Source organism: Oryctolagus cuniculus, chromosome 11, assembly GCF_964237555.1.
Source record: "Oryctolagus cuniculus chromosome 11, mOryCun1.1, whole genome shotgun sequence".
Lineage (NCBI taxonomy): Eukaryota > Metazoa > Chordata > Mammalia > Lagomorpha > Leporidae > Oryctolagus > Oryctolagus cuniculus.
Window position 1 is genome coordinate 1,082,278 of NC_091442.1, and position 27,733 is coordinate 1,110,010.

The window sequence follows — 27,733 nt, forward strand, 5'->3', positions numbered from 1 at the left end:
GGCTAGCTGGGGTGGGAGCCCGGGCACAGCCAGGGTGGAGGGTGCCCAAGGGCCTCAGAGGAGCAGGTGGGGGTGGAGCCACGGAGGGGTGTGGCCACCGCATGAGCCCCTCCCCCCGTACGGGCCAGTGCTGGCCCGCGTGCAGGGGCAGCTGACCAGCCGCTGGGAGGAGAACCAGGCGCTGGCCGCAAGCATCCGCAGGCAGCTGGCTGAGCATGAGGCTGGCCTCATGGACCTGCGCGAGGCCCTGAACCGGGCAGTGGGCACCACCCGGGAGGCCGAGGAGCTCAACAGCCGCAACCAGGAGCAGCTGCAGGCGGCGCTGGTGAGGCCCCGGCCCCGGCCCCGCCCCTCCCCTTGCCCCGCCCCTCGCCCCGCCCCTCCCTGCCACTGCCACCTCCACCCCGCCGCTGCTGCCATCCCCCACCCTCCACCCCCTCCGCTGCTGCCGCCCCCGCCCCTCGCCTCGCCCCTCCCTGCCGCTGCCACCCCTGCCCCACCGCTGCTGCCGTCCCCCACCCTCCACCCCCTCTGCTGCTGCCACCCCCCGCCCCTCGCCTCGCCCCTCCCTGCTGCTGCCACCCACCCTGCCCCGCTGCTGCCACCCCCGCCCTGCCACTGCTGCTGCCCCCCACCCTCCACCCCCTCCGCTGCTGCCGCCCCCCGCCCCTCGCCTCGCCCCTCCCTGCTGCTGCCCCTCACCTCCTCGCCCCACCCCACTACTCCAGGGACGGAAGCAGGAGCAGTCTCAGGACAACGCCACCCTGCAGGCCGCCCTGCAGGCTGCCCGCCACACCCTGGCCCAGGCCTCGGGGCTGCTGAGCGGCGTGGACGAGGCAAAGGAGGTGAGCGGAGCCCAGGCCCCACCCGCAGCCTGCAGGCCCACCCCAGCGTGGCACCCGGGCCCCAGACCAGGTGGGCAGCAGGAGGCCTGGGGATGAGGGTCCCACGGAGCTCCCCCTCCCCAGGAGCTGGAGCGCCTGGCGGCCAGCCTGGACGGGGCGCAGACGCCACTGCTGCGCCGGATTCAGGCCTTCTCGCCGGCCGGCAGCAAGGTGGAGCTGGTGGAGGCCGCGGAGGCCCACGCGCGCCGCCTGGACGAGCTGGCGCACAACCTGTCCAGGTGGGTGGCCGGGAGGGCGCCTGGGCCCACTCCGGGAGGCAGCCGGGCCCCGGCCCCCGTCCCCAGCCCCCGGCGTGGGGCCTGCAGGGGAGGAGCCAGGAGGAAGGGTGGGTAGGGGCAGGGCATGGGCAGGGGCAGGGCGTGGGCGGGGGCAGGGCAGGGGCAGGGCGTGGGCAGGGGCAGGGCGTGGGGAGGAGGAAGGGTGGGCAGGAGCAGGGTGGGGGCAGGGCGTGGGCAGGAGCAGAGTGGGGGCAGGGCGTGGGCAGAGGCCTGGGGGCCCCGCGACCGCCTCCCTCCGCCACAGCATCATCGCGGGCGTCAACCAGGACCGCTTCATCCAGAGGGCCCTGGCGGCCTCCAGCGCCTACGGCAGCATCCTGGGGGCCGTGCAGGCCGCCGAGACAGCCGCCAGCCAGGCCCTGCAGCAGGCCGAGCGCACGTGGACGGTGAGGCCTAGACGCCCCCTCCAGCCCCTCCCTGCCCTCCCCGCCTCCCGCCTGGCCTTGAACCGCGTCCTGCTCCGTGTCCGCAGGCGGTGGTGCAGCGGGGCCTGGCGGCCCGAGCCCGGCAGCTGCTGGCCAACGGCAGTGCCCTGCAGGAGGCCGCTCTGGGCGAGCAGCAGAGGCTGGGCCGCGGTGAGTGCTGGGGCGGTGTGCCGGCTCCGCAGCTTCCTGGGCCTCTGGGCCTGGTCTGTGGGCGTCCCCTGCCCCCTGTCTCGTGCGTCCACCTCGGGAGCCCTGCAGAGTCCTGCTGCTTCCATGACCCAAGGTGTCACGGCCCAGGAGGTGCAAGGCTGAAGGCCCTGCCCCGGCATCTGTCCCAGTGTTTGCCTTGGTCCTCCTGGGTCCGGTGGGTGGAGGTGGGCTGCACCTTATGTGGGGGAGGGGCTCCTCGGGCGCTGAGGCTGCCTCTCCCGCAGCGTGGGGCGTCCTCCAGGGCACTGGGACCCGGCTCCAAGACGCTCGGGCCACGAAGGACCGGCTGGCGGCTCGCGTGCAGGAGGTGCAGGCCATGCTGGCTATGCAGACAGGTACCTGCGAGGCCACCGTCCCCGGCCTGGCCCTGGGGGAGTGGTGCGCTCCGGGCAGCGCTGCAGGAGGCTAGCAGGGGAAGCGCAGGCCGGTGGAGCAGCAGCTGCTGGCCACGGGTGTGGGCAGGGCAGGGCCAGGTGCTGGGGCCCAGCGTGGACCCGACTGCTTGCCTGGGGCTGGGGCAGGGCTCTGCCAGCGACACCAGCAGTGGACAGAACGCGGGCCCTGCAGCTGGGGATGAGTGGGCCCCAGCGGTGCCCTGGACAACAGTGGATGGTGGGCGGGGCCTTGGGTGACACGCCTGGCTTGTGGGCATGGGGGAGGCACTGGGGGCAGGATGGCTGGAGCCGAGGGGCCGGGCCAGGCCTTGGCAGTGGGCACAGGTCTGCTCTGAGGGCCTGGAGCAGAGGAGGGTGTGGCGCCCCATGGCTGCTGAATGTCCCAAGGAGCCTGGACTCAGGCTCGGGGCCCAGGCAGAGCCGGTCAGCAGGAGGGTGACCCTGGGCAGGCGTCCAGGAACCAGCTGTGGCCCGAGAGGCTGAGCGTCTGTCGGGGGGGGGGGGCGGGGGGCGTCTGGAATCGGTCGCGGCCGTGCTGGGGACGGGAGGCAGAGTGGCCTCACCTGCACCCTGTCGCTGCCCTGGGACCCCCAGACGAGACCAGCAGGAAGATAGCACGTGCCAAGGCCATGGCCGCCGAGGCCCAGGACAAGGCGTCCCGCATGCAAGCCCAGCTACACGACATGCAGAGGGACCTGGAGCGCTGGCAGGGCCAGTTAGGGGCCCTGCAGGGACAGGACCTGGGCCAGGCGGTGCTGGACGCCGGCCGCTCAGGTGGGTCCCCGCCCTCGGTGCCCGGGGAGGGGGCGGGGGGGGACGGGGGCGGGCTCTCAGGGCTGCCTCCCCGCAGTGTCCACGCTGGAGAAGACGCTGCCACAGCTGCTGGCCAAGCTGAGCCTCCTGGAGAACCGCGGGGCGCCCAACACCAGCCTGGCCCTGGCCGCCAGCATCGGCCGCGTGCGGGAGCTCATCGCCCAGGCCCGGGGGGCCGCCAGCAAGGTGGGCGCCCGCCGGGAGGAGGTGGGTGTCCAGGGGGCCTGGCGGCGGCCGCTCACAGGCCCGTGCCCCACAGGTCAAGGTGCCCATGAAGTTCAACGGGCGCTCGGGGGTGCAGCTGCGCGCCCCGCGAGACCTCGCCGACCTGGCCGCCTACACCGCCCTCAAGTTCTACCTGCAGAGCCCGGAGCCGCCGCGCGGGCAGGACCCCGGGGACCACTTCGTGCTCTACATGGGCAGCCGCCAGGTTCGGGCAGGCGGGGTGCGCGAGCGGTGAGGGGCAGCAGCGTGGGGTCCCTGTCCCGACCACGCCTCTCCCCGCCGCAGGCCACCGGGGACTACATGGGCGTGGCCCTGCGGAAGCAGCGGGTGCACTGGGTGTACCAGCTCGGGCCGGCCGGCCCCGCCACGCTCAGCGTGGACGAGGACATAGGGGAGGAGTTCGCCGCCGTCAGCATCGACAGGTGGGGGCCTCAGAGCAGGGCCGGGACCCCCCACTGAGGCCCCGTCCCACCCCCGCCCCCCCTTACTGTTCAGGACCCTCCAGTTTGGCCACCTGTCCGTCACGGTGGACCCCCCCCCCCCCACTGAGGCCCTGTCCCCCCCCGCCCCCCCTTGCTGTTCAGGACCCTCCAGTTTGGCCACCTGTCCGTCACGGTGGACCCCCCACTGAGGCCCCGTCCCCCCCCGCCCCCCCTTGCTGTTCAGGACCCTCCAGTTTGGCCACCTGTCCGTCACAGTGGACCCCCCACTGAGGCCCCGTCCCACCCCGCCCCCCCTTGCTGTTCAGGACCCTCCAGTTTGGCCACCTGTCCGTCACGGTGGACCCCCCCCCCCACTGAGGCCCGTCCCCCCCGCCCCCCCTTGCTGTTCAGGACCCTCCAGTTTGGCCACATGTCCGTCACGGTGGAGCAGCAGACTGTCCACGAGACCAAGGGTGACACGGTGGCCCCTGGGCCCGAGGGGCTGCTCGACCTGCGGCCCGACGACTTCGTCTTCTACGTGGGCGGCTACCCCAGCAGCTTCACGGTGAGCCGGCCGCCTTGGGCCGAGCCCTGGGGTGTGTCCGGGCCAGGAGGTGCCTAAAGGTCGGCCCTGCCCACGTGCTGTGCCCACAGCCCCCCGCGCCCCTCCGCTTCCCCGGCTACCGGGGCTGCATCGAGATGGACACGCTGAACGAGGAGGTGGCCAGCCTGTACAACTTCGAGAGCACCTTCCAGCTCGACACGGCCGTGGACAAGCCTTGCGCCCGGTAGGCGTGGCTGGCCAGCACCCACGTGCCCCGGCCCCACCCCTCAGTGCTCCCCGGCCCCGCCCCTCAGTGCCCCACCCTCACGTGCCATGCTCCCGGCTCCCGTGCGCCCCGGCCCCGCCCCCGCTGAGCCCGAATTCTCTGGTGTCCAGCTCCAAGTCTACTGGGGACCCGTGGCTCACGGACGGCTCCTACCTGGACGGCACCGGCTTCGCCCGCATCAGCTTCGACAGCCAGATCGGCACCACCAAGCGCTTTGAGCAGGAGCTGCGGCTCGCGTCGTCCAGCGGGGTCATCTTCTTCCTGCAGCACCAGGCACGGCCCCGCCCCGCCCCGCCCGAGCTGACCCGCCCCGGCCCCGCCCCGGCCCTGCCCCGCCCAAGCTGACCTGCCCGAGCTGACCCGCCCCTGTCCCCCCAGAGCCAGTTCCTGTGCCTGGCTGTGCGCGAGGGGACGCTCGTGCTCCTGTACGACTTCGGCTCGGGCCTGAAGGAGGCGGCGCCGCAGCAGCCCCTGCCGCCCATGACCGCGGCCAGCAAAGCGGTGAGGCCGGCGGGAGGGGGGGGGCGGAGCAAGCGGGAGCGGGGGGCGGAGCAGGCGGCGGGGGGCGGAGCAGGCGGCGGGGGTGGAGCAAGCGGAAGCGGGGGGCGGAGCGGGCGGTGGGGGGCGGAGCAGACGGGAGCGGGGGGCGGGGCAGGCGGCGGGGGGCGGAGCCGGCGGCGGGGGCGGGGCAGGCGGGGGCGGGGCAGGCGGCGGGGGTGGAGCAAGCGGAAGCGGGGGGCGGAGCGGGCGGCGGGGGGCGGAGCAGACGGGAGCGGGGGGCGGGGCAGGCGGCGGGGGGCGGAGCCGGCGGCGGGGGCGGAGAAAGCGGGAGCGGGGGGCGGAGCGGGCGGCGGGGGGCGGAGCAGGCGGCGGGGGCAGAGCAGACGGGGGCGGGGCAGGCAGCGGGGGGCGGAGCAGGCGGCGGGGGTGGAGCAAGCGGAAGCGGGGGGCGGGGGGCGGAGCAGACGGGAGCGGGGGGCGGGGCAGGAGGCGGGGGCGGAGCGGGCGGCAGGGGCAGAGCAGACAGGACTGGGGGGCGGAGCCGGTGGGGGGGCGGAGCGGGCGGGGGCGGAGCAGACGGGAGCGGGGGGCGGAGCGGGCGGCAGGGGGCGGAGCCGGGCGGCGGGGGGGCGGAGCGGGGGGCGGAGCCGGCAGGAGCCGGCAGGGGCCGGAGCGCGCGGCGGGACCGGCTGCCCTGACGCCGCCCGGGCCGCCTGCAGATCCAGGTGTTCCTGCTGGGGAGCGGCCGCAAGCGCGTGTTGGTGCGCGTGGAGAGGCTCACCGTGTTCAGCGTGGACCAGGACAACACGCTGGAGCGGGCCAGCGCCTACTACCTGGGGGGCGTGCCGCCCGGCCAGCTGCCGCCGAGGTGGGCGCGGGGCGGGGCGGGGCGAGGCGGGGGGGGGGGGCGCGGCGGGGGACCGGCAGCCGGCGCTGACCCCTCCCCGCAGCCTGCGGCCGCTCTTCCCCAGCGGGGCCTCCATCCGCGGCTGCGTGAAGGGCATCAAGGCGCTGGGCAAGTACGTGGACCTCAAGAGGCTGAACACCACGGGCGTGAGCGCGGGCTGCACCGCCGACCTGCTGGTGAGCCGCCCGCCCCGCCCCCTGCGCGCCCGCCCCGCCCCCTGCACGCCCGCACTCACGCCGCCTCCCCACAGACGGTCCGCGCCCTGACCTTCCACGGCCACGGCTTCCTGCCGCTGCCCCTGCCGGACGTGGCGCCCCTCACCGGCGACGTCTACTCTGGCTTCGGCTTCCACAGCACCCAGGACAGCGGCCTGCTCTTCCACCGTGCCTCCCCCGTGAGCCCGCCCGCCCGCCCGCCGGGGACAGCCTGCGGGGTGGGGGCCTTGGGCCGGGCCGGGCTGCTCACTGGCCACCGTCCCCAGGACGGGCTGTGCCAGGTGTCGCTGCACCAGGGCCGCCTGACCCTCCGGCTGCTGAGGACGGAGGTCCGTACTCGTGGGAGCTTCGCGGACGGCTCCAGCCACTACGTGGCCTTCTACAGCAATGCTTCGGGGTGAGCCCCGCCCACCCGCTGCCCCCAGGCCCCGCCCACTTGGGCAGTGGGAAACACGGCCATCTCGCCCTCCCCCCAGGGTCTGGCTGTACGTGGACGACCAGCTGCAGCAGACGAGGCCCCACCAGGGGCCGCCCCCCGGGCTCGGGCCGCGGCCTGAGGAGCCCCGGCAGCTGCTCCTGGGCGGCCTGCCCGAGACCGGGGCCTTCCGCAACTTCAGCGGCTGCATCCGCAACGTGTTCGTGCAGCGGTGAGCCGCCGGCAGCCGGCCCGCGGGGGCCTGGCGGGGGTGTGGGCTACTGACTGCACGCCAGCCCCGCCCCCTCCCCCGCGCCCCTCCCCTGACTGCCCCCCCACAACCCCCACAGGCTCCTGGAGCCGCAGCGCGTGTTCAACCTGCAGAGCGGTGGCGTCAACGTGAGCACCGGCTGCGTCCCGGCCCCTCCCGCCCCGACCCCGGGCCGGGGGCCACAGGCGCTGCGGGCCGTGGCTAGAAAGGTGGGGGCCTGGGCACCGTGTGGGCCGGGCAGGCTGGGGCTGTGGGGGGCAGCCCCAGAGTGGCCTCTGCGTCTGTCCCCAGGCGTCCCGCCGCAGCCGCCAGCCCACGCAGGACAAGGGCTGCACACACACCCCCCACCGCGGGACCCTCGGTGACGCCTATCAGTTTGGGGGCCCCCTGTCCAGTCACCTGGAGTTCGCAGGCATCGCCGCCCCCCGCAGGGACTGGTAAGGCTGGGCCCACCTGGGGCGGCTGCTGTGGGGCCACGGACGCGAGCGGCCTGTGCTTCCAGGTTCCAGCTGTCCATGCTCCTGCGCCCTCGAGCCCCCCACGGCCTCCTGCTGCTCGCTGCCCCCCTGACAACCAGCGGCCCCTCCCTGGTGCTGGCTCTGAGCCGTGGACACGTCGTCGCGCAGACAGAGGGCCCCGGGCCCCGGCTCCACGCACGGAGCCAGCGGCGTGCCCGGGCTGGCCGGTGGCACACAGTGAGTGCCTGGAGAGGGGGTCCCTGGCAGGGCCCCCGGAGTGCCTGCCCTGACCTGCCGCCTCCCCACCCCAGGTGTCCGTGCGCTGGAGGACGGGCCAGATCCAGTTGAGGATGGACGGGAGCCACACCCGGAGTCAGGGGGCGCCCCGCCAGGGCCCCCGGGAGGCACAGAGCCCCCAGCCCCACACCCTGTTTGTGGGGGGCCTCCCAGCCGGCAGCCTCATCCCCAAGCTCCCGGTGAGGACAGCTGGCCCTGTGCCCGCCCTGTGGGCCAGCCTGGGCGTCCCGCGCCCCACTCGGCCTGACCCTGTCTGCTCCCTCAGGTGTCCACTGGGTTCAGTGGCTGCGTGAGGAGACTGCGGCTGGACGGGCAGCCCCTGGGGACCCCCACAAGGATTGTGGGGGTCACACCCTGCACCTCTGGCCCCCTGGAGCAGGGCCTGTTCTTCCCAGGCAGCGGAGGCGTCGTCTCCATAGGTGTGTGGGCGGGAGGGGAGGCTTGCCCGGGGCCTGGAGGGCTCGGCTGTCCCCTCACAGCCACACCCCTGCAGGCCTCCCAGGAGCCACACTGTCCAGCCTGGAGCTGGAGCTGGAGCTGCGGCCCCGCGCAGCCACGGGCCTGGTCTTCCACCTGGGCCAGCTGCAGGGCGCCCCCTACCTGCAGCTCCAAGTGCTTCAGGAGCAGGTGAGCCAGGCTGAGGTCCTGGTCAGGCTGGGCCACGCCCCTCCACGCAGGTGACCTTGAACTGGCCAGGCCTGACCCTTCTCCCACCCAGGTGCTGCTGCAGGCGGACGACGGCGCAGGCCACGTCTCCACGTGGGTGACGCCGCCCGCGGGGCTCTGTGACGGGCAGTGGCATCGAGTGGCAGGTGAGCCCCCACAGGCGTGGACACGCCCCCTCCGGCAGCCCCGGGTGGGACGGGGTCAGGGCCGGGCCGGGCGGGGCACCCACCAGGCTCTGCCCTGCAGTGAGGAGAGCCGGCAGCGTGCTGTGGCTGGAGGTGGACGCTCAGAGCAACCGCACGGTGGGCCCTGCCCTGGCCGCCGCGGTGGGCGGGCCAGCACGCCTGCACCTTGGGGGCCTGCCAGGTGAGTGGGGGCCGGGGGAGCAGCTGAGGGCAGGCGGGGAGGGCTGTGGGGCCCTGGACGCCCTCGTATTCGCCCATCTCCCTGTACCCCCAGAGACCACAGCTGCAGAGGCCGGGCCCCCAGCATACAGCGGCTGCATGCGGAGCCTGGTGGCCAACGGGTCCCCCGTCGCCGTGACGCGCTCTGCCGCAGTCCAGGGGTCAGTGGGGGCCAGCGGCTGTCCAGCCAGCTAAGGCAGCTCCTGTCTGGAATCCCGGCTGCAGGACTGCTCCCCTCCCCACCACACAGGGCCAGGCCGGGCCGGCAGGCCCAGGGGAGCAAGCCTGGTGGCAGTGTCTGGCCCTCAGGGGGCTCCAGGGCTCATCTGCCCTCCACACACCTGTTACCGCGTGAGGTCTGTGGATCAATGGTTCCTTTTCCCTCAAACAAAGAATAAATGACTCGTTTAACTCAGCGCTGTGCTGACTTCAAATTGAAGACATGGGGGCCAGTGCTTGGCCTGGCAGGTGAAGCCGGCGTCCCACATGGGCACCAGTTCAAGTCCCGGCTGCTCCACTTCCTCTCGGGCTCCCTGCTAACGGGCTGGGGAGGCAGTGGCCAGCGACGCACGTGCTTGGCCCCTGCACCCACCTGGGAGGCCCAGCGGAAGCCCAGCCGCTGTAGCCACGTGAGGTGTGAGCCCCAGGCGGAAACCTCTTAGCACACGCCGCAGGTCCGGGCGCCGGCGCGGCCGCACAGGGAAGCCCGACTTGGCAGATACAAGAAAAGGCTTTATTTCTGAGGGGGTGGGGGTGGGGGTGGGGGGTCTGCCCGAGCCCCTACCGGGGCCCGGGGCCCGCAGACGACAATAACTTAGTCCAGGCTCATGTCCTCCTCCTCGTCTTTCTTGTCTTTCGCGTCGCCCTCCTTCGGCTCCGATTTGGCACTGTTCTGCATCGCTTTGGCAAATGCTTCCACATCTGAAACACACCAGCAGACGGGCGCTGGGCTGGGCTGGGCCGGGCCTGCCGCGGGGGCCCCGCACACCCGGGCGCTGGGTGGCTGCTTGGGGGGGGGAGGTACTCACCGCCCTTGTTGGCGGCCTCCACGGCCTCCGCGGGCAGCCCGAACTGACACATGAGGGGGCCCAGCTGGCCCGAGGCCAAGGCCGCACTGAACATGCCCAGGGCCTGAAAGAAAGGCCACGTGAGCGCCGGCCGGGGGGTGCGGGCGGCCGCCCCGCCCCGCCCAGCCTCGACGGCCCCCACCTGCTGGAACTGCGGCGAGGTCAGCGTGTTCTGGATCTCGTCGGCGGTCTGCGGCAGGGACTCCCCGGAGGGCAGGTAGGGCAGCAGGCGCTCCTGCACGTCCGCGTTGGCCAGGATGGGCGCCATGATCTCCGGCGTCAGCACGCTGGCCAGGTCCACTGCAGCCAAGCACAGGGCCGCCGCGGCCGAGGTCAGCGCGGCCCGGACAGCCGTGCAGGACACGGGCGGGGGCCTCAGTCCCCCGGCGCCGGCGCCCCCACGCCGCTTGGCCCGTGCCGTGCCCTACCTTGCTGGCTGGCCCCGGGCGCGGCCGGCACGCTCATCGTGGCCAGGATGCTCTGCAGGTCGCTCAGCTGGATGGGCTGGGCCGGGCTGGCCGCCGTGCTGGCCCCGTTAGCTGAGCTGGGCGCGGGGCTGGGGCTTGTCACGGCGGCGGCGGCTGGCGCGGAGGGGGCCGGGGTGGCGCGGGCGGAGGAGGCGGTGGAGGACGGCGTGGCCGCTGCCGACTGGCTCCGGGAGCTGGCGAGAGGGGGGCGGGGCTGGGTCCCGAGGTGGAGGCACCGGCCCCACGCCGCCCCGTTCGAGTCCAGAACCAGCCCGGAAGAGGCTCGCCGAGGGGCTGCCCGAGCTCCTGTCCAGCCTCACCTGGCAGGCAACGGGCCACGGGCTCACCTGGACGAGGAGCTGCTGGCTGGAGGGCCTCCGCTCCCCAGTAAGCTGGCCAGGCCTGGCCCGGTCAGGGCCCCGAGCCCCCCTGCGGGGACCAAGCACACGGGGTCAGGGAAGGGCCACCCGGACCCTGGCCCCAGCCCAACGGCGGGCAGGCGGCCCAGGCTCCCGCTGGAGTCCACCGCCGGCTCTGCCCCAGCCCACGCCCCGGCTGCCCCCTCCCCAACACGAGCAGGCGGAAGCCCCGAGCCCGGCCCTCCTGGGCCCGCCCCACGCGCCCCACGCACCCAGTCCTCCGAGGCCGGCGGGTCCGATGAGCTGCATGAGTTGGCTGTGGCTCATGTTCCCCAGCAGGCTCTGCAGGCCGCCCTCACCTGCAGGACACGGGGCTCAGCCGCGGCCCCCCCTGCCCGGCCCGCCCCTCACCTGCAGGACATGGGGCTCAGCCGCGGCCCCCCCCCCGCCCGGCCCACCCCTCACCTGCAGGACACGGGGCTCAGCCGCGGCACCCCCCCCCCCCCCCCGCCCGCCCGCCCCGCCCCGCCCGACCGCCGCGGGGACATTACCGCCCAGGGCCGAGAGCTCGTGGCCGCTGCCCCCGCTCGCGCCCAGCGCCCCGGGGAGCGGGGGGTTGTTGAGGCACTCGTTCACCTTCCGGCAGTGCTCCTCGTCCTGGTCCGCCTTGGGCTCCTGCGGGCAACGCACGGGTGGCCAGGGCCGGCGAGGAGCCCACGACCACGGCACCCAGCCGGCACGGGCGCCCCTGCACACGGGCATGGGTAAGCAGCCCACGGCCACGGCCATCCGGCCGGCACAGGCATGGGTGAGGAGCCCACGGCCACGGCCACGGCCGGCACGGGCGCCCCTGCACGCAGGGCCGGGGCCCCGAGGGCACCTGGCAGCACAGCCCCGGCCCCACGCTGGAAGGCCCCTGGAGGGTCCCGGCCGCCCACAGAGCTGACGGCTCTCACCCTGGCCCTGGCAGACGGGGGCTTGTGCCGCGCGCTCCCGCCAGGGCCCAGCGCTTCCCGACGGAGCCGAGCCGGGGACGCGCAGCGCACACGGCCCCACCGGGCCGCGGCCACGCCCACTCGCCCTCCCGCCTCCCTGGCCCAGCTCAGGCCGGGGGCGGACACCACTCGGAGCGCAAGGCGCCCTGCCCCTGGTGGGGGGCCCTGGCCGAGCCCACGGCGCCCCCGCCCGCCCGGCCTCCGGCGCACCTGCATCCAGAAGAACAGGCGCTTGGAGCCGGCCTTGAACTTGAGCACGTAGACGCGCCCGCTGGGGCACTGCGGCACGCGCTTGAACTCGCAGTCGTCGGGGAAGATGATGAGGTCCTGGCCGCGGGGAGGGCGTCAGCGCGGGAGGCCGCGCCCGGCGCCCCCGCGCCCCCGCCCGCCCCACCCCGCCCGCGCCCTCACGTCCTCCACGCTGCCCGACGTCCGGTCCTTCCAGCAGAAGTGGATGAGCGAGTCGTCCGTCTGCTGGATGTACACGAGCCCCTTCCGTTTGTCGGGGGTCACGGTGGTCCCCTTGAGCGACATCTTGCCGGCCCGGAACTCCACCAGGTACTTGCTGGAGGAGCCGCGGGAGCCGGGCACCAGGCTCGGGAACAGCGCGCCGGAGCTCGTCATCCTGAAAGACGCCCAGGCCGTCGCTCCGCGCCCCGCCGCGCCGGGCGTCGCCCCTCCGCGCCGGGCAGGCGCGCGCGGCGCCGAGCGGCCCCGAGAGCCCGGCCCGCCCCGGCCCCAGCGCCCGCCGCCCCGCGCCGCCCGGCCCTCGCACCTGGCCTGCACCCACACTCGGCCGCCGAGCGCCGTCCGGAGTCGCTCTTCCTCCTCGGTGCCTGCCGGGCCTCGCCGGAAGCCCGCGGTCGGCCCGCCCCGCCCGCCGCTCTCGCTGCCGATTGGGCCCCGTCAGCCGGGCAGCCCGCGCTGTCCCGCCACCGATTGGGTAGGAGGGCCGTCCGTCGCGAGCGCCCCGCCCCGGCCCGCCTCCGCGCCGGCGGCTCTCTTCCGGCGGAAGCGCGGGCCGCTGGGCGCGCGGGCCAGAGCGGCCCCTATTGTTGCTGTGTCATAGGGGCGCGGCGGCGGCCCCTGGCGGCGGCACTGGGAACCGCAGGCCCCGAGCCCACCTCTGGACGGTATCACCCACGGGGGCGGCACCCAGGGGGCCGACGGAGGCCGCGATGAGGACAAACCTAAGGGCGTGGGAACCAGGGCGTCGCGCAAAAGCGCTCGTGGGGCTCAGCTCCTCGGGAACCCCCGGATAGGTGCTCGAACTCCTCGGGGGCTGCGGCCCGCCAGGTGCCCCGTGGAGCTGGGGGCGCCTTCTGGTGACATAAACGGCAGCCAAGGCAGCGAGGGAGCCCCAGGCTCCTGACCGTGCCCGGCGCACACAGCAGGGCTCCCAGAGGCCCTGTGACAGCCGCGGGTGTAGGCGGGCGCCCTCACCCTGCTCCGCGGTGGGTGCGCCGGCACCCCCGTCTCCCGCGTGGCAGTGTCTTGACCTGAGACGCAGCTCTGGGAAAACAGTCGTTTTTCGCTGAACATTTTATTTCACAATAAATATTTATTTTGAAATATTTATTTCAAAATAAAAGTGAGCTGATTATTTTTATGTACTTTTAGAGAATTTGAGAGGTGGCTACAGAGAGACAGACAGAGGTCTCCCATCCGCTGGTTCACTCCCCAGATCGCTGCAGCAGCTGGGGCTGGGCCAGGCCACAGCCGGGTCTCCCACGCGGGTGCGGGGCCCAGCACTAGGCCACCTCCCACCTCCCCTGCCTTCCCAGAAGCATCAGCAGGAAGCTGGATCGAAGTGGAGCAGCCGGGACTGGAACCCGTGCCCGTGTGGGCTGCCGGCACTGCAGGTGGAGGCTGCACTGCACCAGGGCGCCGGCCCCTCCAGGCCTCCTGACTTCCTGTGCCCCTCCCCCCACCTCCTCTGGGCCCACCTGACAGTGCCTGGCCTTGCACCCAGCAGTGCTCTGGACGCAGGCCATGGTGTTCCCGAGATGTCGGCCTTGGACTGTGGCCGTCTCCCGGCATCGCTCCTGGCAGTGACCGGCAGACGTGGAACCTGCGGTCCTGAGAGCCTGCAGGGCAGTGGGGCTTCCAGCCGCCCCCCTGCCCCATTCGGACAAGGACTGGGAGGCAGGTGGCCGGGGCACTGGCATCAGGCCTGCCCCAGGCCCCGGGAGCCGCCCGGGCTGTGCACCTGCTGGCCCTGCTGTGGCCGCTGCTCTCAGCAAAGCACAGGCGTCAGCTTTGGGGACAGGAGAGGGACAGCAGCAGCCACCAGCTCCGGCAGGCACTGCCCCTCACAGGCCCTGGCTGGCTTCCCGGTTCTCCGTGCAGGGCCACGCCAGCCCAGGCACACGGCCGCTTCCCTGCCAAGAGCACCGTCTCGGCGGAGCCCCGAGGGCCTTCGGGCGCCCTCCTCTGCCGAGGCCCCCGCAGGGCAGCAGTGCCGCTGGAGGCTCTGGTGCCTGGGCCGGCCTGGAGTGGCAAAGGCCGGCAGGGGCCGGGCCCGCCTCTCCACGCCGCCTCGTGGCCAGGCAGGCCCCAACAGGCAGCAGAGACAGCCAAGCCAGGGCCACCTCTGGAGCAGTGTGGCCGCCACCCCCACGCCAGCTGCCGGCATCTCCCCAGCAGCCGCGAGCGCGGGAGCCGTGTCTCCACCGCGAGCTCTCCTGGGGCCGGCGGGAAACGGGCCTGGGGCCAGCGAGCTGGGCTCCAAGTGCGCCCAGGACACTGCGAGACACCAGGTTCTTTCCGGGAAGGGCCTGCACCCTCTTTGGTCTGTTGCAAGATGGCGCTCAGGGCGGTGAGGCCCTCTCCAGGCCCCGCCCACACGGGACAGTGGCTGAGCGCCGCCCACACGGGACAGTGGCTGAGCGCCTCTGCTGCTGGGGACATCGGACACTCGGCAGGTGCAAGGGTGGCGCTCAGGAGTGGCTTCTGTCCAAGGCTTCACTGATCGGAAGGGCAGGGAGGGGGCGGCACAGAGAGAGAGGCCCTCCTTCCACTGGCTCACTCCCCAGACGGCCGCAACGGCTGGGGCTGGGCCAGCAGCTCCGTCACGGCCTCCCACGCGGTGCAGGGCCCAGGTATTTGGGCCACCATCCTCTGCCTCCCCAGGGGCATCAGCAGGGAGCTGGCGCGGAAGCAGAGCGGCTGGGACTCGAGTCACCGCCCTGGTGTGGAAGCCAGCATCGCAGACAGCGGCACCAGGACACAGTGCCAGGACCTGGCACCAGGACGTGGTGCCAGGATGCGGCACCAGGACCAGGACCCGGCACCAGGATACAGTGCCAGGATGCGGCACCAGGACGCAGTGCCAGGATGCGGCACCAGGACGCAGTGCCAGGATGCGGCACCAGGACGCGGTCCAACAGCTCCTGGTGTGTTCACATTTGCAGCAGCAACAGAAAACCGTCATAAAAACTCGGAGCAGCCTTAGACGTGCCGTGTCTCACTCCCGGCTCGGGTGCACACGGAACTGGGGCTGCCGTGCGGCTGAGCAGCCCCGAGACCCCGCGAGCTGGGCCCCAGGCAGAAGCCGCCGCGGCGAAGCTTGCCTAGCTCGGGCCTCGGGCTCCTCTCGCGGCCTTCCTGGGCGAGGAGCCCGCACGCCGCCGTCTGAGCCAGGAGCCTCGGCCAGGTGCCCGGGGTCTGCCCAGCTCCCTGGTGCTCCCCAGTCTCCTCCCCACGGGACACCGGGGCGATGGCACAGAGCGCGGGGCTGAACCCGACACTGCCGCCGGCGTCCCAAGCTACAGAGACCAAGCCTTCCAAACACGTGTTCACTCCAAAAGTGTTTTAATTGCAAACGACACTGTGAAGAGTGGACAGCGACAGCGCCCTGCTGGGCTGGACAGCTGTGAGGTGGTGTGCCCGCGTGTGCCCGCGTGTGATGCGTGTGCGTGCGTGTGCGCGTGCACACAGCAGGCTGCCTTGGTCCAGAGGTCCACCATCACCTATGGGGTCCACACTGCTCCCTACACTCGGTTACGCGGTCAGGACGGCCGCCGGGACGGACGCAGCCGTGTGTGCTGGACACCTTTCATCACACCGGGTGAGACGCCGCTTCTGCCTCTCACACGGCACAGCACATGGCTGACATCGGACGCGTGCAGCCGGACACGGCGCGGAGTTTGCCAGAATCCCGTCCCCCGAGGGCAGCGTGGCCCACGGCGACAGGCGTGGCCGGAGCCCGGCCCCTCCCACTTGAGACGGCCCTGGGGACTTCCCAGGCAGCCCGAAGTGACCGCCGCAGGACTGCTGACACAGACTGACACCGCCCTGGAAAGCTCACCTGCCCGTCGCCAGGGCGGCCCCGGCCCAGCCTCGCTCGGGATCCACACCCGCGGGCGTCAGTTCACCTGTCCCACAGCTGTAGGGACGCGGCCCGCCGGCCGGCCGCTGCGCGAGGCCGCGCGAAGGCGCTGTCGCCGTCCACTCCCCGCCCGGGGGCGCCGGTGCAGCAGCGCGAGTGTCTGGCAAACGGGAGCTACCGGGAACGGCGGCCTCGGCCGGGCGGCGCCGGGGTCCACACTCGCGGGCGCCGGCCCAGGCCCCGCCCTCAGTAGATGTCCGGGCAGTCGGAGAAGTTGCGGTCAAAGTAATCGCCCGCGTACAGCCAGTCGGGCGTCCCGGTGTGGGGGTTGCTGCCCGGGTAGAACCACCTGCGGGCACAGGCACGGTCACGGCAGGCGGGCGAGGGCACAGCTGCTCCTCACGCACAGCTGCTCCTCACACACAGCTGCTCCTTACACGCACAGCTGCTCCTCACACACAGCTGCTCCTCACACACACAGCTGCTCCTCACACACACAGCTGCTCCTCACGCACAGCTGCTCCTCACACACAGCTGCTCCTCACACACACAGCTGCTCCTCACACACAGCTGCTCCTCACGCACAGCTGCTCCTCACACACACAGCTGCTCCTCACACACACAGCTGCTCCTCACGCACAGCTGCTCCTCACACACAGCTGCTCCTCACACACACAGCTGCTCCTCACACACAGCTGCTCCTCACGCACAGCTGCTCCTCACACACAGCTGCTCCTCACACACAGCTGCTCCTCACGCACAGCTGCTCCTCACACGCACAACTGCTCCTCACGCACAGCTGCTCCTCACACGCACAGCTGCTCCTCACGCACAGCTGCTCCTCACACACAGCTGCTCCTCACACACACAGCTGCTCCTCACACACAGCTGCTCCTCACACACAGCTGCTCCTCACACACTGCCTGCACGTCTGTTTTACTCCCCAGCAGGCCGTGACGGGTGAGGAGGGGCCGTGACCAGACTGTCCCTGCACGGCAGGCAGTGGCCACGCCGGGGACCGGGGAGAGACCACAGGGCAGGTGCCAGGCTCGGTCCCCGCACTGCCCTGCGGCTGCACTAGAGCGGAGACGCCGGCCACTTCCAGCAGAGGGCGCGTGGGCCCGCAGGGTGGGAGCAAGGTTATCACGGCACTGAACACGCGGACACGCACACAGGACGGGCAACTGCGAACTCAAACCCCCGGGTGTCTGCGAGTGAACACAACAGCACACAGCTGGCAGCCTGGCGTGTCGTATATGATCCTGTCTCAGGGGTGTGTGTGTGTGTGTGTGTGTGGACTCTGTCTCGGGTGTGTGTGTGTGTGTGTGTGGACTCCGTCTGTCTCAGGGGTGTGTGTGTGTGGGTGTGTGTGGACTCTGTCTCAGGGGTGTGTGTGTGTGTGTGTGTGGACTCCGTCTGTCTCAGGGGTGTGTGTGTGTGGGTGTGTGTGGGTGGGTGTGGACTCTGTCCGCAGGTGGGCGAGGCCCTCCTAGCCCCCTCACCGTGTCCGCCACTCCGCCTCGTTCTTCGCGCGCTCCCTGCGGGCTTCTCTCTGCTTCTCTTCCAGCCTTTCCTTCTCCTGGCTGGCCAGATCTAGGTCAGCAAACCAACCCCGGTGAGCACCAGGCTGGGGCAGCCCGCCGGGGCAAGGCGCACCTGCTGGCCGCGGGCTGCAGCCCACCCTCGTGAAAGCCCGCACCGGAGACGCCTGGGCGCCGGGCACGGGGCAAGGCTCGACCGCACGCTCCCGAGACGGTGAAGCAGCCAAGCCCACGGGTGCACCCAGGAGCCACCGCTCCCAGCCCGAGACGCGCTGACCCCAACACAGAGCAGGATGGGTTCTGAACGTGGGAGGTGGGCGTCCGCGACCTGACTGGACCCTCCTGCCTCCCGAGCTCGCCCCGCGGACGTCGCTTTCTGGAGTAGCAAATGCACCCCGGAAGGAAGCCCAGGACACGAGACCTGCGTCCCCGGCGTGGAGCTCTGTGCTGACAGAGGCTGGGTCAGCAAGCAAGGAGCAGCCCGTCTGCCACATCAGAAGCCGGCCACTGACACACGTGGTGCACGCTCAGAGCGCCACGTGGGGCCAGCGCACAGCTTCACTGGCAACAGCTGTGGGGAGCGGCCGGGCACTGACGGCCGACCCGGCTCCAGGGGACAAGCGCAGCCTGGGGACGTCGGCTGACGCCCTCGGCCGTGCTGTCCATGTAGGGCCTGCACCGCGGCCACACGCTGGGCTCACAAAGGGTGGGTCTGCAGCGTGTGGGGGGGCCCCGGCGCTCACCCATGTCGCCGTCCTCCATGCCTCGGATGTCAGGGCGCAGGCGGCAGTCCGTGGGGGGCAGGGTCTTCTCCATGCCCGTCTGCAGCTCGTTGAGGCTCACGGTGAAGCTGGTGAAGTTGTACATCTGCAGGGAGGCCCCGGGCATGACCACAGCCGCCGGCGCCGCCCGGCGCCGCCCGCCACCGCCCACCACCGCCCGCCACTCATGATCTGAGCCCAGGCGCTAAACCTCATCGCTCCTGCCAGGGCCACCTGCGTCCTGCTGTGCAACCTCCGCCCCCCTGCTGCCCGCACCCCCTGCTGGCCCCCTGGCCTCCACCTGCCTCGGGGCACGGCAGTGGCTGTGCCGGGACACACAGCTGCTTCTCCAGCCCAGACCCTGGCGCTGACTTCCGACACCTGTCCCCTCGGCACTCGGGATGTCCGAGGGGAATCTGGGAATCTCTCACGCCACACCACAGCCTGCCGCAGCAGCTTCCGGGGGCCCTGGCTCCGCCCCCGCCCGCCCCCGCAGCTCTGCCAGAATTCAGCCGCACACAGCTGGGCTCCGCACTGCCCACTCCAGCCCCCAGCGCCCACCACTGCAGCACAGCACCTGTCCAGGTGCTGCTGTCCGTCCGCCGCCTGCTGCTGGTGCCGGCTGGTGCCGGCTGGTGCCGGCTGGGCCGAGGGCCTCACAGCCCTGTCCTCCGGGTCCGCTCCCGGCACGCTGGCCCAGCCACAGCCGGCAGGCAGCAGGGACTCAATAAATAGACTGACCCCCTGGGCAAGGGAGTGAGTGCTCTCCTCAGAAAGATTTCCTTGAGAAAAACATAATAAGCTAATTTTTCTAAAATAGAAATGGGGTCTGTGTTGTGGCGTAATGGGTTAAGCCTCCTCCTGCAGGGCCAGCATCCCACGTGGGCACAGGTTCAAGTCCCGGCCGCTCCACTGCCCATCCAGCTCCCTCTTAGTGCCCCTGGGAAAGCAGTGGAGGATGGCCCAAGCGCTGGGGCCCCTGCACCCACGTGGGAGACCTGGAGGAAGCTCCTGGCTCCTGGCTCCCTCCAGGCAGAGCCGGCCGTTGTGGTCATTTGGGGAGTGAACCGGCAGGTGGAAGACCTCCCGCCCTCCCTAACTCTGCCTTTCAGTGGAAGAAGTCAATCTCTGTGGTCCCACCGTGACGCTGGCTCATTCCCTGCTCCAATGACCACAGTCAAGACCAGCGCTGGGTCTGAATCCTGGCTGCTGTCTCCAGGCCAGGGGGCCCACGTGCCTGGGCCCTGCCAGCTGCACAGGAGACCGCGCGGAGGTCCTGGCCCGCCAGCCTGGCCCGGCCCTGGCCGCTGTGGCCACCTGGAGGACGGAAGCGCTGTCTCTCCTGCACGCTCCGTCACTCTGCCTCCCACGGGGGGGGGCCGTCTCACAGGCGAATATTCTGGTTCCTTCATCTTGCTCATGCAGCACCGTGAAAACTTGGTAATAAACTCTACCTCTCACACAAAGTGTGACTTACAGGAAATCAAAACGTGACATCACAGGTCGTGCCGGGTACCATGTTGTTCATGTGCTCTTTATAACACGTAACTTTTAATGCACAGAATCACACGTAAGGAATTATAACCACAAGTTTTCTTTTCTCTCTTTTTTTTTTTTTTTTGACAGGCAGAGTGGACAGTGAGAGAGAAAGGTCTTCCTTTTGCCGTTGGTTCACCCCCCCAGTGGCCGCTGCGGCAGGCGCACCACGCTGATCTGAAGCCAGGAGCCAGGTGCTTCTCCTGGTCTCCCATGGGGTGCAGGGCCCAAGCACCTGGGCCATCCTCCACTGCACTCCCTGGCCACAGCAGAGAGCTGGCCTGGAAGAGGGGCAACCAGGACAGAATCCGGCGCCCCAACCGGGACTAGAACCCCGAGTGCTGGCGCCGCAGGCAGAGGATTAGCCTAGTGAGCCGCGGCACCGGCCACAGAAGTTTTCAAAGCTAAATTTCACCGTGCAGTTGTGGCACTCAAGCAACAAGGCAGGAAGGGGCCTCCCCTCCCACGGGCCGCGGCTCTGTGGCAAGCAGCAGTGGTGCCAGCCTTGGAGGGCCCTGCCAGCGGCCTGCAGCTCAGGGCAGAGGACGAGGGTGCGTGTGGTGCCAGTGCCGAGGTGCACACCAGCAGGCACGAGCCGTGCACCTGTACAGGGACCCCACACGGACGGCCAGGCCTGGGGTTCTGGTCTCATCAGGAACAGGCAACAGGCGGGCAGGTGCCAGGGGCTGAGCCGCAGGTACAGGGTTTGGAGACGGCTCAAGGAGCGCGAAGGCTGACGGTGTGGGGGAACCCCTCTGTGTGCCTGGGGAGCTGGGTGTGAGGGGCACAGACCTGCGCGGAGTTGGGGGGCCGGGTGTTGATCCTCCAAAGCAGTTTGCTGCCAGGAATGACCTGCACCGTCTCCTGAGCCGCGGGCACATCGTCCACCTCGTCGCTGTCTGCCTTCTCCGGACCGTCACCCTGCAACACAGGACACGCGGCAGGGCTGTCCCTGCGCCCAGAACACAGGACACACGGCAGTGCTGTCCCTGCACCCAGAACACAGGACACGCGGCAGGGCCACCCCTGCACCCTGAACACAGGACACGCGGCAGGGCCACCCCTGCGCCCAGAACACAGGACACGCGGCAGGGCCGCCCCTGCACCCAGAACACAGGACATGCGGCAGGGCCACCTCTGCACCCTGCAACACAGGACACACGGCAGGGCCGCCCCGGCGCCCAGAACACAGGACACGTGGCAGGGCTGCCCCTGCGCCCAGAACACAGGACACGCGGCAGGGCCGCCCCTGCACCCAGAACACAGGACACGCGGCAGGGCCACCCCTGCGCCCGGGGTGGGGAGCTGTTCTCAGAGCACTTCGCAGACCGGCCACCACACCTCTTCCTGCGACACTGCCTGTCCGTCAGTTCACAGAGAAGCCGGGGCCTCGCTCCCAAGGGGCACTCACGCCCTGTGCAGGCGTTATGCTGTGCTTCTTGGACTCGCAGACAGCAGCAGGCCAGGGCTGGCAGCTGGGGGAGCCAAGGGTGAGCACCCTCAAGACGCCGTGCTGGCCCTGAACGTGGCTACGTAGGGACGGTGTACCGAGCGGGGGCCCTAAAAATGAACTTCTCAGAGCAGAAGGCTTCCTAGTGGGGCTGGCGCTGTGGTGTGCAGTGCCAGCACCCCACGTGGGCACTGGTTCAGGACCGGCTGCTCCAGTTGCAGTCCAGCTCCTGCTACTGCGCCTGGGACAGCAGCAGCAGACGGCGCAAGTGCTCGGGCCCTGCACCACGAGGCAGGGCCTGGATAAAGCTCCTGGCTCCCGGCTCTGGCCTGGCTCAGCCCAGCCACTGCCACCTGGGAGTGAACCAGCAGAGGGCAGATCTGTCTCTCTCTTCTCCCCCTCTTCTTCCTGTAACTCTGCCAAATAAATAAATAAATAAATAGGGGCTGTGCTGTGGCCTAGAAGAAGGTTAAGCCTCCACCTGCAAGGCTGGCGTCCCGTATGGGTGCCAGTTCGAGTCCGGGCTGTTCCACTTCCAATCCAGCTCTGCTGTGGCCTGGGAAAGCAGTCGAAGATGGCCAGAGTTCTTGGGCTCCTGCCCTTAAGTGGGCAGGAAGACGCTCCTGGCCTCTGGTTTTGGCCTGGCCCAACCCCAGCCGTTGTGGCCATCTGGGGAGTGAACCAGTGGATGGAAGACCTCTCTCTGTCTCTGCCTCTCCCTAACTCTGAATTTCAAATAAAATAAATAAAATTTCACTGAAAGCCTGCAGAGTTGGAAGGACAGTCCATACGCGACGTCCTCTAACGCCGAGAGCTTGGCCGCGCAGAGGAGGGGGTTCCGTGTGAGTCCGGCTGCCTGAGCTGTCGCAGGCTCCGGTGGGGACCAAACCTGCGGCCAGGGTCCCACAGGCAGCCTGGGAGCCGGGGCAGCCCGGGGCCTCGGTGTCCGCCATCACGCTGCACCGTTCAGGAGACAGCCTGGGCTGAGACGCTCAGGCCGCCCAGCAGCCTGTGTGGACGGCGGCACTGGGAAGGAAGCCTTTGTTTGAATCAGAGTATTGACTGCCGTTGTGGCCACCTGGGGAGCGAGCCGGAGGGTGGAGTGTGCTCTCCCTCTCTGTCTCTACTTCTTTTTCTGTGACTCTGCCTATCAAAGAAATACACAAATCTTAAAAAATATAAGAGAATCGGTGTTCCAATGTTCTAGAAGGAGTCCTTGCCAACACATTCTGGCTGTTGTGCTCAGAGCTGAAAACACGGCAAACTCACTTGTTTGTTCAAGGCTGTCTAAGCTAACGCAGTGGAGGAAGGGACATTACTCAGACAAGAACTTGGAGCCTCAGGGAAGGAAGGGGCTTGTGGGAGGCCCTTCCTGCACGGACGGCAGGGCTACACTCAGCCACAGGGCCATGCCCTGTCCACCTACAGGGCCACGCCCAGCCACAGGGCCACACCCAGCCACAGGGCCATGCCCTGTCCACCTACAGGGCCACGCCCAGCCACAGGGCCACGGCCAGCCACGAGGCCACACCCTGTCCACCTACAGGGCCACGCCCAGCCACAGGGCCACACCCAGCCACAGGGCCATGCCCTGTCCACCTACAGGGCCACGCCCAGCCACAGGGCCACGGCCAGCCACGAGGCCACACCCTGTCCACCTACAGGGCCACGCCCAGCCACAGGGCCACACCCAGCCACAGGGCCATGCCCTGTCCACCTACAGGGCCACGCCCAGCCACAGGGCCATGGCCAGCCACGAGGCCACACCCTGTCCACCTACAGGGCCAAGCCCAACCACAGGGCCACACCCAGCCACAGGGCCACACCCAGCCATGAGACCACATCCACAGGGCCACACCCAGCCATGGGGCCCCAGCCACGGGGCCACGCCCAGCCACAGGGCCACATCCACAGGCCCCGCCCCGCCCCAGGGCAGCCTCGAAGCCAGGGGGGCGCAGGCAGTGATCTGACACAAACCTGACACCCTTGCTGCTGTGGCGGCTGTGGGGGCCCCTGTGCCCCCAGGGTGGGCTGCAGGCCAGGCCAAGCACCGGGCTCCTGGGGGAGCGCCGGCAGCCCTCGGCGGCCCGGCTCGCTCTGCCGGGCGCCAGCACTCACCTGCCTGGCCTTCCGCCGGGGCTCGCCTCTCCGCTCCTGCTTCCTGAAGGACTCGTAGGCGGCGGGGTCGATGCCCCACAGACACTCCGTCCACTTGCCGTAGATCACGAACAGCTTCTTCTTGCTGTGTCACAGGGTCACACGGGGGCAGAGAACACACCGTTCTGAGCGCGAGCGCGGGTCCGGCCCTGCCTCAGTTTCCCAACTTTGAGACAAACACGGGGTCAGTTTGAGTTCTCTCTCGCCGCGCGGCAGCAACTGTCCCGACCCTGCAGCGCCAAAGCAGAAAAAGGAACGAGGCACCGAGCCCAAAGGGAGAACCGGGGCCCACGGGAGACAGCGCGGACAGGAGCAGGCACCCAGGGCCTCCCACTGAGGCCGCACCGCATTTCCTGTGCCGGCGCCCTCGCGCCATCTTCCCCCCACGCCCAGCCGGCCCCTGGCTGTCTGCTGACTGCCTGCTGACTGCGGCGCTTCCCTGAAAAGCAGCTCTGGAGCCCAACTCCCTAAGGGGCGGAGCGCCCACAGCCCTGCGCTCCCCGCCAGGCCCTCGGCCGCCTCTCCCTGGAAGCGGGGCTCAGGCAGGCTGGGTGCCCGCACAGAGCCGGCGCAGGGGGCCTCAGGGAGGCAGGTGGCCACCGACAGTATACGGGGCCACACCTGTCCCCAGGGAGGGTGCACTCAGGTTCACGACGGAAAACCAGCGACTCAAACACGGTGACGTGCCGTCAGTGCTGGCACACCCGGCACAGGCTGTGGGGCCGGCTTGCCGAGGAGGGGCCGGCACAGCGCACACGCCAAGTCCTAGCTCCCCGCTGCCGAGTGCTGAGGCTCAAGTCCAGCTGCCGTTGGCAGCCGTCTCTGTCCCCAGCAGAGCCCTCACAGCTCGAGGCTGGGAGCCAGCTTCCGGCTGAAACCGCACAGATTTCAGGAGCCGGAAGGAATCTGCAGGTCCCCGGCCCAAATCCTTACCGGAGACAAGCCCGAGAAATCGGAGATCCGAAACATAAAGTGACCCAAGCAAAAGCGACACTCGCGGGACACGGCTAACTGCGCTCACCAAAGCTTGTACAGGCCCCGGCACGCAGCCCGGAACGAACCAGCCGTGTGACAGTGATGCTGACACAAGCCCGTGTTTGCGCTTTGCCTGACGTGCAGCAGGAGACGCGCGGTCAGGGCTCCAAGCCTCGGCTCTGTCTGTAGAACTGCAGCCCTGTCTCTAGTGAACGTGTCCAACCTCCCAGGCTGACTTGGAGGAGGACACGGGCCCAGCGCTTGCACACTCCCCGCGGTCACGCGCTCGGCACTGGCCCGGCCCGGCTGCTGCGCTCAGCGACCAGACTACTTCCCAACACAGCCCTAACTTCTCCCACCACGAGGAGATGCTCAGGGCTAAGCACAGCGTTTGCACACCACGCACCGTCCCCGGGCACACCGTCCCCAAGTACACCGTCCCCGGACACACCGTCCCCCAAGTACACCGTCCCCCAGGCACACCATCCCCCAAGTACACCGTCCCCCAAGTACACCGTCCCCGGGCACACCGTCCCCCAAGTACACCATCCCCCAAGTACACCATCCCCCGGCACACCGTCCCCCAAGTACACCGTCCCCCAAGTACACCGTCCCCAAGTACACCGTCCCCGGGCACACCGTCCCCAAGTACACCGTCCCCGGGCACACCGTCCCCAAGTACACTGGCCCCCAAGTACACCGTCCCCAGGCACACCGTCCCCCAAGTACACCGTCCCCCAAGTACACCGTCCCCGGGCACACCATCCCCCAAGTACACCGTCCCCAAGTACACCGTCCCCGGGCACACCGTCCCCCAAGTACACCGTCCCCCAAGTACACCGTCCCCCAAGTACACCGTCCCCCGGACACACCGTCCCCCAAGTACACCGTCCCCCGGGCACACCGTCCCCAAGTACACCGTCCCCAAGTACACCGTCCCCGGGCACACCGTCCCCAAGTACGCCATCCCCGGGCACACCGTCCCCCAAGTACGCCGTCCCCCAGGCACACCGTCCCTGGGCACACCGTCCCCCGGGCACACCGCCCCCCAAGTACACCGTCCCCCGGGCACACCGTCCCCCAAGTACACCGTCCCCAAGTACACCGTCCCCGGACACACCATCCCCCAAGTACACCGTCCCCTGGGCACACCGTCCCCAAGTACACCGTCCCCCAGGCACACCGTCCCTGGGCACACCGTCCCCCGGGCACACCGCCCCCCAAGTACACCGTCCCCCGGGCACACCGCCCCCCAAGTACACTGTCCCCCGGGCACACCGTCCCCCAAGGACACTGTCTCCCGGGCACACCGTCCCCCAAGGACACTGTCCCCAGGCACACCGCCCCCAAGGACACTGTCCCATGGACACACCGTCCCGGCTACACATGGACCTACTTTCTGTCCTGAATGTGCCCTTCCACTTTGTGAAGCTCTTTTCCAAACAGCCCGCAGGGTTTAAAGTTCAGCACGCACTTGTCTCCAGTTCTGCAGGGGAGAAACACAGGCTTCCTTGTAGGACACAACCCACAGAGGCAGAAAGCAGAGCAGGGACGACCACACCCGGCACGAGGGGCTGTGCTGGGTGCTGGGTGCTGGGTGCCGGGTGCCGGGAATGTCTTGGGACTGGCTTGTGGCGGTGGCTGCAGAGCTGGGCAAACCCACCAAACACCACATAAACGTGGCTTTTACTGCTGTGAGCCTCTCCACGGTTAGCAACACCGCCAGCCCGGACAGTGGGCGCTGGGGATGTCACTGCGCCGCCTTTGGTGCCGTGCAGAATCTCCCAGTAAATTACGACTTAGACTGAAGACAAAACAGCCAACACGGCGCTTTCGTGGTGCCCTGGACACCGCACGGAGCCCGCATGGAGCCCGCGGGGAGGAGGGGCTGTGGCGGGTGGCGGGGCCCCACGGGGAGGAGGGGCTGTCACCGGTGGCGGGGCCCCGCGGGGAGGAGGGGCTGTCACCGGTGGCAGGACCCCGGTTCCGTGCATGGGCCCCGCGGGGAGGAGGGGCTGTCACCGGGGGCAGACCCCGGCTCCGTGCACGGCCCTGTGGGGAGGAGGGGCTGTCACCGGTGGCAGACCCCGGCTCCGTGCATGGGCCCGTGGGGAGGGGGGACTGTCACCGGGGGCAGACCCCGGCTCCGTGCGCGGGCCCGCGGGGAGGGGCGTCACCTGTGGTTCAGGATCTCCACAGTCCCGTACTGCTCAATCCACAGCTTCCCGATGATGACGTTGTGCACGCAGCAGGTGGGGTTGGTCCAGGTGTAGGCTTCATTATGTCTGGAAACAGCGGAAACCAGACAAACAGACGCTGCGTGACCTCAGACGCGGAGACCAGACAGGGGCCGGCAGAAGGCCACGACGTCCCTTTGAAGTCCCGGGTGGCTGTTTAGCTGGCACGCATTTGAAATCGGTTCCTTCTTCCTTTGTAGCATCAACAAAGCTTTCTACTTAGATGCCGAGACGGGTCACGAGCGACGCAGACTGAGACAGAGAGCAGCGCTCCCCTGTCAAGTGGCCAGCGCTCCCCAGACACACGCTGCAGAAACAGGGCCCTGAGACAGCCCCTGGCCTCCTGGGGACCCCGGCAGTGGTCTGCACCGTCCAGCCGCGAACGGCCCTGCCCAGGCAGAGCTGCAGCTGATGCTGACCTGCGCCTCTGAGGGGCCACGGCCAGGAGCTGAGTGCTGCCTGGCGTCACCAGACCTTGAGCTTCCCGGCAGAACCCTACAGCGCTCACCAGCAAGGCTCGCCATGCCCCAGCCCCAAAGAGCAGAGAGCAGCACTTCACACAGGGGCCCGTCACTGCGCTTGGAGCCACGTCAGCCCACATACGCCTGCGGGCAGAGCGGGGACCATGCTCCTCTGGTCCTGGCAACCAACCAGGCAGGGCCAGCAGGAAGCAAACACGGCTCACCTGGCCGTGTGTGCACCTACTGGACACTTGCTTTCTGCTCTGAGAGCCTTGGGTGGACTTTGGACTGGACGCACCGAGTCTGACTTGAAGGGGGCGCTGGGCAGCCTCGCAGACAGCCCCTCCAGTGAGCCTTACCTCGGACCCAGACCTCTGTCCCCCCTCACTGTGCACGTCAGTGTGACCAAGCACACAGCAGGTGTGGCTGGGGGCGGGGGCTGTCACTTCCACAGCTCTCTCCCCGTGGGCCCGAGAGGGATAAAGGAAGCCGGTGGCCAGGACTGGGGGCCGGGGCCTGCTGCCCACAGCTTGGAGGGCAGCTTGGAAGCAGAGGCCGCAGGCTACGGCATTCGGGGTCAGCCTGGCCCACGCCTTCTGTGTGACGTCACGGGAGTGCTGCCCAGACACCAGCGGGATTTCACACAGCAAAAGGCACCGAATCCAAAAGTGGCGAAAGCACTGCAGGACCACGCGGGGAAGGGGCGGGCCTCCGGCAGCGAGCAGCGTGGCCCTCGGGACCTCGTGGAGGATGTGCCCCA

At 70.0% G+C, this 27,733-nt stretch overlaps 3 protein-coding genes across 7 annotated transcripts in view; 1 reads left to right on the forward strand and 2 right to left on the reverse strand.

The window, feature by feature from the left end:
• The window catches only part of LAMA5 (laminin subunit alpha 5), a 51,543-nt gene extending 32,561 nt beyond the window's left edge, over nt 1-18,982 (forward strand). The window contains exons 52-79 of one of the 2 annotated variants that reach the window (XM_070051634.1): nt 129-325; nt 729-845; nt 969-1,123; nt 1,428-1,569; nt 1,656-1,758; nt 2,043-2,153; nt 2,808-2,987; nt 3,064-3,212; nt 3,286-3,456; nt 3,537-3,673; nt 4,085-4,238; nt 4,328-4,461; nt 4,614-4,776; nt 4,882-5,004; nt 5,724-5,872; nt 5,955-6,087; nt 6,162-6,305; nt 6,393-6,523; nt 6,603-6,773; nt 6,892-7,021; nt 7,104-7,249; nt 7,315-7,507; nt 7,582-7,746; nt 7,833-7,986; nt 8,061-8,194; nt 8,286-8,379; nt 8,480-8,599; nt 8,693-9,052. In XM_070051634.1, the coding sequence (XP_069907735.1) occupies nt 129-325; nt 729-845; nt 969-1,123; nt 1,428-1,569; nt 1,656-1,758; nt 2,043-2,153; nt 2,808-2,987; nt 3,064-3,212; nt 3,286-3,456; nt 3,537-3,673; nt 4,085-4,238; nt 4,328-4,461; nt 4,614-4,776; nt 4,882-5,004; nt 5,724-5,872; nt 5,955-6,087; nt 6,162-6,305; nt 6,393-6,523; nt 6,603-6,773; nt 6,892-7,021; nt 7,104-7,249; nt 7,315-7,507; nt 7,582-7,746; nt 7,833-7,986; nt 8,061-8,194; nt 8,286-8,379; nt 8,480-8,599; nt 8,693-8,832 (4,040 nt within the window). In that variant the 3' untranslated portion in view covers nt 8,833-9,052. Of the gene's footprint in view, nt 1-128; nt 326-728; nt 846-968; nt 1,124-1,427; nt 1,570-1,655; nt 1,759-2,042; nt 2,154-2,807; nt 2,988-3,063; nt 3,213-3,285; nt 3,457-3,536; nt 3,674-4,084; nt 4,239-4,327; nt 4,462-4,613; nt 4,777-4,881; nt 5,005-5,723; nt 5,873-5,954; nt 6,088-6,161; nt 6,306-6,392; nt 6,524-6,602; nt 6,774-6,891; nt 7,022-7,103; nt 7,250-7,314; nt 7,508-7,581; nt 7,747-7,832; nt 7,987-8,060; nt 8,195-8,285; nt 8,380-8,479; nt 8,600-8,692; nt 9,053-18,704 lie in introns of those variants that run through there. The other variant, XM_070051635.1, reaches the window with a different exon arrangement.
• ADRM1 (ADRM1 26S proteasome ubiquitin receptor) lies at nt 9,349-12,455 on the reverse strand. 2 transcript variants are annotated; one of them, XM_051842437.2, is made up of 10 exons: nt 12,301-12,455; nt 11,937-12,150; nt 11,736-11,852; nt 11,082-11,205; nt 10,803-10,889; nt 10,519-10,600; nt 10,133-10,365; nt 9,847-10,004; nt 9,666-9,768; nt 9,349-9,558 (listed from the first exon to the last, which is right to left on the reverse strand). In XM_051842437.2, exons 2-10 carry the CDS (start codon nt 12,147-12,149, stop codon nt 9,452-9,454), a joined length of 1,224 nt encoding a protein of 407 aa, XP_051698397.1. In that variant the 5' UTR covers nt 12,150; nt 12,301-12,455; the 3' UTR covers nt 9,349-9,451. The 2 variants fall into 2 exon arrangements, with proteins under 2 accessions (XP_051698397.1, XP_051698399.1); XM_051842439.2 differs by having other exon boundaries at nt 12,316-12,448.
• The window catches only part of OSBPL2 (oxysterol binding protein like 2), a 42,395-nt gene continuing 30,625 nt past the window's right edge, over nt 15,964-27,733 (reverse strand). For all 3 annotated transcript variants that reach the window (XM_070051636.1, XM_070051637.1, XM_051842436.2), the window contains 7 exons: nt 26,453-26,560; nt 25,672-25,761; nt 23,262-23,385; nt 20,486-20,614; nt 18,140-18,263; nt 17,358-17,448; nt 15,964-16,204 (listed from right to left, as the gene is read on the reverse strand). In XM_070051636.1, coding sequence (XP_069907737.1) covers nt 16,102-16,204; nt 17,358-17,448; nt 18,140-18,263; nt 20,486-20,614; nt 23,262-23,385; nt 25,672-25,761; nt 26,453-26,560 — 769 coding nt within the window. In that variant the 3' untranslated portion in view covers nt 15,964-16,101. The remainder of the gene's footprint in view (nt 16,205-17,357; nt 17,449-18,139; nt 18,264-20,485; nt 20,615-23,261; nt 23,386-25,671; nt 25,762-26,452; nt 26,561-27,733) is intronic.

What these genes read in the sequence shown, in the direction of transcription:
- ADRM1 (XM_051842437.2), bottom strand. Translation starts at nt 12,149, where the DNA reads ATGACGAGCTCCGGCGCGCTGTTCCCGAGCCTGGTGCCCGGCTCCCGC. An exon ending in GCCCGGGGCCAGCCAGCAAG is followed by an intron (nt 10,005 to 10,132) that starts GTAGGGCACGGC and finishes GCTTGGCTGCAG; the next exon opens with TGGACCTGGCCAGCGTGCTG. An exon ending in CCTCGCCGCAGTTCCAGCAG is followed by an intron (nt 9,769 to 9,846) that starts GTGGGGGCCGTC and finishes CCTTTCTTTCAG; the next exon opens with GCCCTGGGCATGTTCAGTGC.